At 46.2% G+C, this 10317-nt stretch overlaps 1 protein-coding gene across 17 annotated transcripts in view; it reads right to left on the bottom strand.

Moving 5' to 3' along the window:
* Positions 1 to 205: 205 nt before the first annotated feature.
* Positions 206 to 10317, bottom strand: part of LOC122389441 (mitochondrial inner membrane protease ATP23 homolog) — a 45038-nt gene continuing 34926 nt past the window's right edge. For all 17 annotated transcript variants that reach the window (XM_043381506.1, XM_043381498.1, XM_043381499.1 and 14 more), the window contains 5 exons: positions 9640 to 9685; positions 4618 to 4699; positions 1541 to 1636; positions 1055 to 1183; positions 206 to 621 (listed from right to left, as the gene is read on the bottom strand). In XM_043381506.1, the coding sequence (XP_043237441.1) occupies positions 427 to 621; positions 1055 to 1183; positions 1541 to 1636; positions 4618 to 4699; positions 9640 to 9685 (548 nt within the window). In that variant the 3' untranslated portion in view covers positions 206 to 426. The remainder of the gene's footprint in view (positions 622 to 1054; positions 1184 to 1540; positions 1637 to 4617; positions 4700 to 9639; positions 9686 to 10317) is intronic.

The raw sequence follows: 10317 nt of genomic DNA, 5'->3' as shown, positions 1-10317 counted from the left end.
CGCCAATGCCATCCCATTCCTCGCACCATGGCGCGTCTAATGATACATGTACAAAACGAGTGAGTAACGACTGTAAAAGGCAAGGTTTTCGCCAAAACTGATTTTGTCCCCCCCCCCCCCTCCTCCTCCTGCCAACCAGTCTCTGGCGACGCCTATGATGATAGCGCTTCGTTTCGCGCAAATGATATGCGAAATAACACCAGACTGACCTAAAAAGCGAATCTTATATTCAACACCATGCACAGAAAGTGATCATTGTACACGATTTGTTACCAACAATCAAACGTCAAGGAAAATAACAAATAATGACCTACTGTTCCGGGTCTGCAGCAGCGGTGGCGCCAGCAACACGGGCCCATCTCCGTGGCGTTAACTGGGGCAGTCGCGAGGTCCGGGAGCCGCCGCCGCTGGCGCCGCCGGCAACCGTCATACGTAGCCGTACTTGTGGCGCTCCAGGTACGCGCGGCGAATATCGTCGCTGTTGCGCCGCACCCGTCGGCCGATCGGCTCCAGGTCGCCGTAGCACTGCGGAAACACGAGGTCCACGATGCGCACTGCCTCCCGCTTGCTGATGCCGCGCGCCGCCACCAGTGAGCAGGCCGCCTTGTTCTTCACGCACTCCTGCCAACCGAAAGACGACACGTGACCCGCACATTCGACAGAGCGTCTTCGACGACAGCGGCACTCGCCCAGAGTACTGAATGTTGTCATCACTTTGAGACACACTCACGAGAACTCTAGAGGTCGAAAACGTAAACTTTCTTTAAACTTTAAAATTTAACTCTTGAGAATAAAACTCTTGTGTTTTATTTATTTTATTCACGCGGGCAAATGACAAACGAAAGACATTTTATCACCAAGATAAAACTTGATTCCTCTAAGACCTTTTTTGTCAATTTTTATGGTACATAATTTCTATTTTCTACATTGAAATCGACGTTGCAATTAGTATTATGAAAACTGCCCATTGCGCGGGAAATAAATACGCCCACTATCGAGCGGAGAGCGCAAAAGGCTTTACATATGAGCGAGGTTTGTAATCTAATGGCACTACCTGGTGTGTCCGCTTGATGTTGATGGGACTGGAGTCGCCTTGCATGATTGAGCTAATGTAGCTGCAGTGCGTCAGGTTCGCTGCACGAATCTCCGTGCAGGCCAAGTGCTCCAGATTCGCGAAATTCACCTGATGAAGAGAGATAAATATATAAATGTGACTGATAATCGACAAGTATAGATCATATGTTAACCGATAAAAATCCACGTGCTATCGAATAAAACGTGGTATAGAAAAGTGATAATGTTTTTATCTAGGGCGCCCGGATAACAAGTCATCGGCATCCATTAACATCTTAGCAATTTTAAAGCAAAGTTCCGCTCCCTACCAGACAGTTAGCAGATGCCTCGAGGGAAAACTACATACATATATGAAAATTGTGCGTGTAAAACAGTTTCAAACTTATAATGCTATATCAATATCTATACAACTAAAATTGACGATGTGAACACTGAACATTACTTTTTGGTAAAGCTGTGAACATACCTTTTTGGTACAAAAGTCGAACATGTGAATAAGCTCGTGAACAAGAATGCCTTGTACCACGTTCTCCTTTCGAGCCACGTTCTGGCACACAACAATCTGCAATGGAAGGGACATACCATGTCGGCAGGGGACACACCCGCCAAAGGCAGTCAGTGCGACGAAACGGGTCATTTTCGATAGATAGAAGATAATCGACTTCATGTTTAATTGTCGGAACGCCTCTTGGATGTAGGGCATTGTTTCAACTTGAATATTTGTGTGTTGGTGACCTTAAGCCCTAGTGTAAAGACAAAAGAAACCAGACTGACCTCCAGATGATGTGACGACGATGCTGTAGTCGACGATGATGAGGAGAAGACGACGAAGAGAGGACGACGAAGAGAAGTGTGCACAAATTTTCGGCCCTAGGCCATCCTCAGGTGATGAGAGGGGAGGTAGAGGTAAGGAGGGGGAGGAAGACCACCTCCGACGGTCGCCGCGGCGAGGCACCAACTGACGCCAGACGGAGGTTTGAAATGACACCAGTTGGCGCGCGAGGTGACCTGCAGCGCCACCTGTCTCGGTAGGCCATCTGTCGGTCACCGTTCGGACTGGCAACTCCTTCAGCCGCCGGTTATAATATCGGCCATGATGTGGTTTGGGTGTTCAGCGATGGTCTGCGGTCTCGAATAAATAGCGATTCTGCGATTTTCCTGTTTGGGCCGTCTTTGCATACCGTCAAGATGTTGATGCGGAAGCAGTTGGTGATGTCTGTTTGTTCGTTTGGGTGGCAGGTAGTCATGTGGTCGCCGAGGGGAGTGTCCGGGTTTCTGTGCCGCGCGTCTCGGAGGTGCTCGTTAAATCTCAGTCGCACGCTTCGTCTTGTCTCTCTGATATAAATATTCCGCGTCTTTACTTTTTCACACAGCTCACAGGCTATCTCATAGACCACATTTTTTGTGTGACACCTGCCACCCAGACCGCTCATACAAGTCGCGCATTTGCGACCCCCTCCAGGGCAGGGGGGCGGTTCCAGAGCGGAGCGCACTAGGCTCTTTTTGAGGCTATTGTCGTTTTTCCACGCCACTTGGAATGCCAGCCCTGACGCCCGGACTGTGCCCTGGATTTTGTGAGCGAGCGAGTCATCGATGAATGGCAGTGAGATGAATGTTCGGTCATCTTGGCGCCGCCGCGCCCGGCTCTGTTCGTTCTGCCTTTCCCGAGGTATCGACATCACCTGGGCCGTAGAGGAACGAACCAGACGCGGCGGGTAACCGTTTGAGATGAACAGATCTGTCACCTTGGCGACACTCCGGTCCCTTGCGGCGGGGTCAGATGACAAACGCACCGCTCGTTTCAGCTGTGCCTTCAGCACAGACTTTTTCATCTGAGCGGGATGAGCAGAGTCATATGGCATAATGATTGGGGCTGCCATGGGTTTGTAGTAGAGCTCAGTTTGGTAGGTGCCATCTGGGTGGATTGTGACCAAAGTGTCTAAGAATGGTAACTGTCCTCCGTTCGTATCTGAGCGCTCAGCTGTGAATGTGATCGACGGGTGTACGGTGTTGATGAACTGTAAGTACGCGTCCAGTTCCTCTGCTCCGTGCGGCCACACTCCAAATACGTCATCGATGTATCTGAGGTAGAGGGTGGGTTGCAGGCGGGGTGAGCTCAGAATACGCTCTTCTACCTTCCCCATGAATACCACCGCCAGTGGAGGAGCGACGCGGCTGCCCATCGCAATTCCCCTCGTTTGTCGGTAGTACCTGTCACCGAATCGAAGGTAATTGTTGTTAAGGCAGTGAGAGAGAAGCGTCTTAACATCGGTCAGTGTCAGACCGAACATACAGATGTTGTCTGCATGCCTCTCTAGGAGTTCAGTGGCTGTCTCGATCGCTTCATTTACCGGAATGTTCCCGTATAGATTGGTCACGTCCACGCTAAAAATGATACTCCCGTCTGATAGTTTGTCTGGGAAGTTGTGGTGAAGCCGTTTGAGGTAATCGTCAGTGCTCGTGAGATGGGCCGGAACGAATGGCAGCAGCTGGTTGATCACACGCTCAAGCAGCCAGGTGAGTTTATCAACCGGATCCCCGCATGCGGATATGATGGGTCTCAGAGGGACCGTTGGCTTGTGGTTTTTGGGCAGACCGTAAAACTCGGCCGTGCGAGAGCATTGGGGTAACAATGCCTGTATCATGCTTTTCTCCACTTTGTCGGCCATTGTGTCACCAATGAGACGCTTGGTTTTAGCCTCGAGCTTGGGTGTCGGGTTTCTTTGGACCGGCTCATATTCTGAGACATGTGCGTTGGCTTTGCTGATGTAATCGTCTTTCGTCATCAGTACAAATCCTTTGCATTTGTCCGATGGTTTCAGAACCAGGTCGTCGTTCTTCCTGAACTGGCTGATGGCGTGTCGCTGATGGGTAGTGTGGTTTTTCCCCGAGGCTCTGTGATTGCGATAGATAACCATCAACTTCTTTTTCAGCGCCGACAGTTTTCTCTCGATCTCCCCAGACGCGGCTGGTGGCATGGACGCGTTACCATCCGGGAAGCGCGGTTTTAGGGTGCCTTGTCTTAAGCTATACATCCCTCGTGCCGCTCGCTTTTGGAATTCAATTTTCCATCGTAGTGCAAACGCGCCTCTTTCTGCTCCAATTTCCACCTCTGTCAGGGTTCGATCCCGAATCGACTGGGTTAGGGCAAATTTTGGGCCCTTTTTGAGCAGATCAGCTAGGTCATGCTCCACTCCACTTCCTCTCTTCGTCGTCTTCTCCTCATCATCGTCGACTACAGCATCGTCGTCACATCATCTGGAGGTCAGTCTGGTTTCTTTTGTCTGTACACTAGGGCTTAAGGTCACCAACACACAAATAATCGACTTCAGTCGGGATCCCTAACATGAATTGTATGCCTTTATTTTACTTTTGCGCTTCTCATATAATACTGATTGGTTATGCTTATTTTGGATCCACATTGCACATTAAGCGCCGAGCATGTAACTATTACAGCTGTTGATTTGAGTCATGCATTAGCCTAGACAAAGCAATTATGCACACTGTGTAAATACGAGCACATATGGACCCCTACGGTCCTACCTGGTTTGTTGAGGGGTCGTACCCTCCTGTGACGATGTGCTCGCATGTCTCGCAAGAGACATTTCTGCTCATGTCCACCGGGCTGGGGAAGAGCCGAGATAAGAAAAATGAACAGCAAAAAGGTGACTAACTACTAGAATAAACAGCATTAATAAATAGCATACAAAAATTATAACCCATTTCTCACTACCTTTAACCCTCGCATGTGTAGGGAGGTCGGATGGACCCCCCCCCCATGGTTTTCGCGAATAACTCGCGTAAAAAGCGGCCGATCGCGACGAAACTTTCAGTACCCTCACATTGATCAATTTTACACCTACCCTGAAAATTTTATGACCCTGACCCTAATGAACTTTGACCTGTGACCTCTTTTCCCAGACCATGTTTGGCCGGAATCGCGATTCCGCGTATGTCGGCTCGCATTAGCCGCGCGTTTGCAAGCTTTTCGTGGTTTCAAACGTTCAAACATGTGATTTGATGTTGCTCCCATGCATTAGGGTGGGTGCCAAGGTCACCTGAAGGTCAGGTCAGGTCATTGACCTTTGGTGACCTCGGTTCACTTTTTCGAGTTTTACATGTTTCTAGGCTAGTTTTTGGAGCTGAATTCGAATTTAGCAACCATTTGAACATTTACGAAGTGGTTTTGGTGCCTTCGTAACATGTTACGAAGCTGTCAGAGGCGGTTGACACGTAATACGAATACCCGTCACGACGCCTACTGGTTGACCTGACTTGACCTGACCCGACCTGGTATAAATGCTTAAAGACATCATCTGTGATCAAAACTAACACGATATTCGTGATCAGCACTCCGAAAAAAAACCCTTAGCAGTCACACTTTACGACTTTATAACACAGGTCCCGTTTTTCCCGACCTTGGGTCATTGACCTGACCTGGAAGGTCAACCAATGACCTGGGACCTTAAAATTGGGTATCATCGGCTTCCTCTCGTCACGGGCAACACGCTCGTTTTTTCCGCGAAGCTCTAGCTCGATCAGGGGCCAAGTGCTTTAGCATATAAAGTATATTTCGGAAAAGGTTTCTCATTCAGGCCGAAAACAAACCACGTTCCAAATGTGTGGCTTATTCGTACTGGTCTGTAGCTAATTGTTAAACTGAACAGAGATCGCCTTGCGAAATAAGTTCATTTGCTTAGGCTATTTTCTCACGACGGTGAACATCCGGTTATTACGCGGACAGATGCGGTAAACGCGGACAGAGTATTAAAGGTAGTGTGCCAGCTTTCCTGGACCGTATGGAGTTAATGGCCCAGATAAGGAGAACCGGATTTTTAGAACTTATCCATACCTTCAAAACTCATGGAAACGTCTTAAATTCTTCAAATTTTGAGTACCCCAGTGCGAAATTCGCCCCGACGGGTTGTCGGTCGTACCCCAACCACATTTCACACCACTATGAACAATAAATGCACACACTGAAATCGCTATTACCGATATGCTCATCCAATCAAGTTTCGATAAACCCGTTCATCATCATCTCCTGCGGTTTCGAACACGCCTGTTAGGTGGCTTCTGATGCTCGTCGAGGTCGGAATTTCCAAATACGCGTGGTGCGTCGGGCCGCGCGCTCTGACTTCGGCCAAGAAAAATGCGTCAGCTGATCATTGTCATTTCTGCCACTTGCGTGTGGTGAAATGGGGTCATAACTTATAAGACGGCTTTTTCATATCAATTATTTTACATAAAATCATATTTCAAACCATAAATAATGTTCGACAGCCAAATAAAAGAAACAATACCAATACGGGCTTACAGTTTAAGGCTCGACATTGTGTTGTCTACGATTAGACAGCTGATAACTCATTCTCGTACGTCGTATGGTCGTAACACTATAATGACCTTTGCTTATTGTCACAAGTGCGCCGCATTCGCGATTGTTGCCCGACGCCTGTTTGCAGGTGAGCCCACTACAGTTGTTATACATATCTAAAAACCGAAAAACTTTTAGGCGAAAAAGGCACTATTCCAGGCCCATTTTTGATTTTTTTGCGATATTAGGTAAAAACAGAAGCTTCTTATCCTAGGAAAAATAAAATGGGAAATCTTTCAAAGGTGGCACACTACCTTTAAAATGCGGACAGAATACAAAAGCGATTAGCTGTAGGTACATACTTAAGACAATTGACGATGGGGCCATGGGCCTAAACCGTTATAACGAACCAAAATAAGAACAATTTGTAACAATTAATGAAACCAACAGCCAACCAGACGGGTCAATTTAATGCATCCCGTTGGGCTATTCCCGGACACAGCCACCCGTTGGAGGAGGGGGGGGGGCGTTTTGCTCACCTTATGAGTTCGGAAAGTTAACATTCGAACGGCGTTCGATAGCCCCAACGGGGAACTACCATTTAACCAATTTTCATTGATCTAGGTGCAGCCGATGACGTCACAGGTCAGGTCAAAGGCCGCATTTTTATCGTTTACGGGCCTTCTAAGAAATGCGTTATAACATCAAGTAAAAAGCATACTATCGAAAACCATCGATATAGGGTTGGTTGCCTGACTGAGGTCAAATTATGCTATTTCAAAATTTCCAAAATGTTGCCAAAATGAGGTCACTGATACCAGGTTAGCTCACAGAGGACAAGTGACTAAGGGTCAAAATATGAATCACACTATACTAAGGTAGTGTGATTCATGTTTTGTGGCCAATTTTACATTTAAAAATGAATGGTGTGGGTTAGGCGAAAATTAAGGCCAGTTAAGGTTATGTTCTGGTCAGGGGCGCAGCCAAGCGGGGGGAGGGGCACACTAGGCTTAACCCGCGCATGGCTGGGGTATTTTCCACGACGCGAGTGACTGGGGGGGGGCTCTCCAGAGCCCCCCCCCCCATCTTCGAAACTACTGGCCGATCGTCAAAATTCAAACGGCGTCTGATAGCCCTGGAAAAACTGTCGAGCAAAACCTATTTTCATTGACCTCAACGTCACCGATGACGTCACAGGTCAGGTCAAAGTAAAAATTATCAGCATTTTCGCTTGTTCACAATTTAGACTCTGACCGCCGGCTGACAAGTCCGATCAGGCTAACTTTTGGTTTATACCCTCATGAACAGATGCTCTAGATACCCTGAGGGTACCGAACTTGTACTTTGATTTTCAGGTCAGGATCAGGTCATCACAGGTCACGGAAATATTATATCATGCGTTGGTCACGTGACACATGTTTAATGGTTCATTTAGGCCATAGATTTCGAATTTGATGTTGTTTGTGTCATTCGAGGTCATTTTGAGTTGAATTTAGCTTAGGTCAGGTCACTTTCAGGTCAAAAAGGTCAAATTTTGAAGTTTCAATTTTTCAACATAAAAGGTGTTTTTTGGATGCAATTTGAGCTCAGGAACACGATGGTGCTATTTATATTGGTGTACGATTTCAAATACGTACTGAAAATTGATTTGAAAAAATGTATAATTGTGATTTTTTGCACCGATGGGACCCTCAGAAGCCAGTAGGAGGCCGTTGAGCCCGGAGGAGGCCCTAAGAAGGACTTTCCAAGTGGCCTCTATACCAAAGATCCACCAGAGGCCCACCAAAGATCTACGCCTGAGCCTTCAGAATCGGCAATGAAAGACCGCAGTTTCACAAGCGCCGGGCTGATGGCCCTCAGAGGTCGGTTTGGGTCCTTCGGAGGTCGGAAGCTAGCGTGGGATCCCTTCTTAGAGTTCAGTGGGACTTCTGATCAGAATCAGAATCAGAATATATGGAAAACTCATCCAGCCAATCACTGGTTTTTCATGTGCTCGCGTCAACAATATGGGCAAAAGACACTTAACCGGTAAAAGACACGATATGGGTAAATTAAAAGACACTTAAAACATGTAAAACAAAAGTGGACGTGCTAAGATCACAATAAAAGCTCCTCTGCATAGGGCCCTATAAGTGGGCCCTATCGAAATCGACATATTATAACCTATATTATAACCTATTGTATAAACATTTTAGGGGAAAACGCACGTGGAATCATTCGTGCTTTTGCGCTAACGAACAAGTAACATTTCAAGGAACCTTGGTCAACAAAAAGACGTATAATAGATCCGAAACGAAAATACCCGCTCCCTAGTTTATTGTTGGTGCTAAACATGAATATCGTACCAAAAAGTTGCATCGGACTAGATATTTGAGATAGGTTGTGTGACGACGCCATTCTCATCCCCTACATATATGTGCGTTCACCGCCGCCCCGTGCACAAGTACGTACTTCTTGACGGTCCTTCTGAACGCCGATATGCGGGTCTCCCTAATGTCGCGCGGCATGGCATTGAACGCACTGGCGGCTAATGAGCCTAGGAGCGGCCCTCAACAGCCCTAGGTCACTTTAACGGCACTTGAACATGTCACAGACATTTGACCACAGTTCAAAAAGATCCCGGCCCAACCCCGGAATTTTCGAGCTAGGTCTTGGCATTATAATTTCGTGTCAGCGTACCAGACCGGTCAAACCCAAGTATAAAATTCAGCTAAATCTAACTAGCAGTTTTAGTATCATATGACCTTTCCTCGTAAAATATAAATTAGCAAAAAGGATATATTGATATTGATATTTCGATCACAGATCTTCGTCGGAATTGTTAACAAAAGACTTTTGTTCGTCTTTTGTTAACAATTCCGACGAAGATCTGTGATCGAAATATCAATATCAATATATCCTTTTTGCTAATTTATATTTTACGAGGAAAGGTCATATGATACTAAAACTGCTTTTACTAATGTTCCTCGCACAAGCGCTCAACAACATTAAATAAATCTAACTAGAAATGGATCAAATAAAAAAAGTGGCATGCCCGAGACTGGAGACAAGTCATGAAGATTCTGGCGTTTTTCGACTCAAACCCCCCCCCCCTCCCTCAGTGGCGACGTTAATGCCTCAGTAAATATAAAATTGATAACTCTGGCAACAACAGCTTACTATTAGAAATAGAAAAGGTGCAGGAAATAGAAAAGGTGAGGGTGTCAGAATCAGCGGCCAGCAAGAACCTACTCTACACTCAAAGTACTCACCAGCCCGAAGCTTTCAAAGCAGCTAGCATTAGCTTGACTCCATGACCTGGAAAAGTGTGACATGTAGGTATTAGGCATAAATTATGCATTGGGAACAGTGGCGGGTGATTACTTCGAGAACTCCCATCGATAGCGATTATCGAAGTCGTTATCGACGACACCGTTCTTTCAAGCTTATCGTTATTCATTATTGTTATCGAAGTAGCGTTATCGAAGTCCCAGTTTCGGTCAATCGATAACGATAACTTCATCAAATACGACGTGAACGTATTAAAGGGAATAGTTCACCTTCAACAGCAGTTTTGTAGATTGAGCACTGAAAAATGTTATATGGAGCGTCTTTTGGCCCTTCAAGCTCTGTCCCCAAAGATATTAAAGTTTTCGATGAATGTTTTCCTTATTCAAGGAATATTTAAGGAAATAAGTATCATTTAGAAGCTGAGTTCCTTCAAATATTCAATCCCTTCTATTTTTCTTTTTTGAAGTTATCGCTATCGTTATCGCGTTATCGATGTAACCGATTTGGTTATTGAATTATCGTTATCGAAGTCGCCGACCTCGAAAAAGGTTAACGAGTCATCGTTATTTAAGTCTGGGTCAAGTTACGAGTTTGAAGTTACGAGAAGAAGTTACGAGTTACGAGTTTACCACCACTGCTCTGGAAGTGACCGCAAAACA

Source organism: Amphibalanus amphitrite, unplaced genomic scaffold (genome assembly GCF_019059575.1).
Source record: "Amphibalanus amphitrite isolate SeventyFive unplaced genomic scaffold, NRLGWU_Aamphi_draft 000358F_arrow, whole genome shotgun sequence".
In the NCBI taxonomy this organism is placed as follows: Eukaryota; Metazoa; Arthropoda; class Thecostraca; order Balanomorpha; family Balanidae; genus Amphibalanus; species Amphibalanus amphitrite.
Note: the sequence above shows the minus strand (reverse complement) of the source record. Positions and strands in the feature narration are given on the sequence as shown.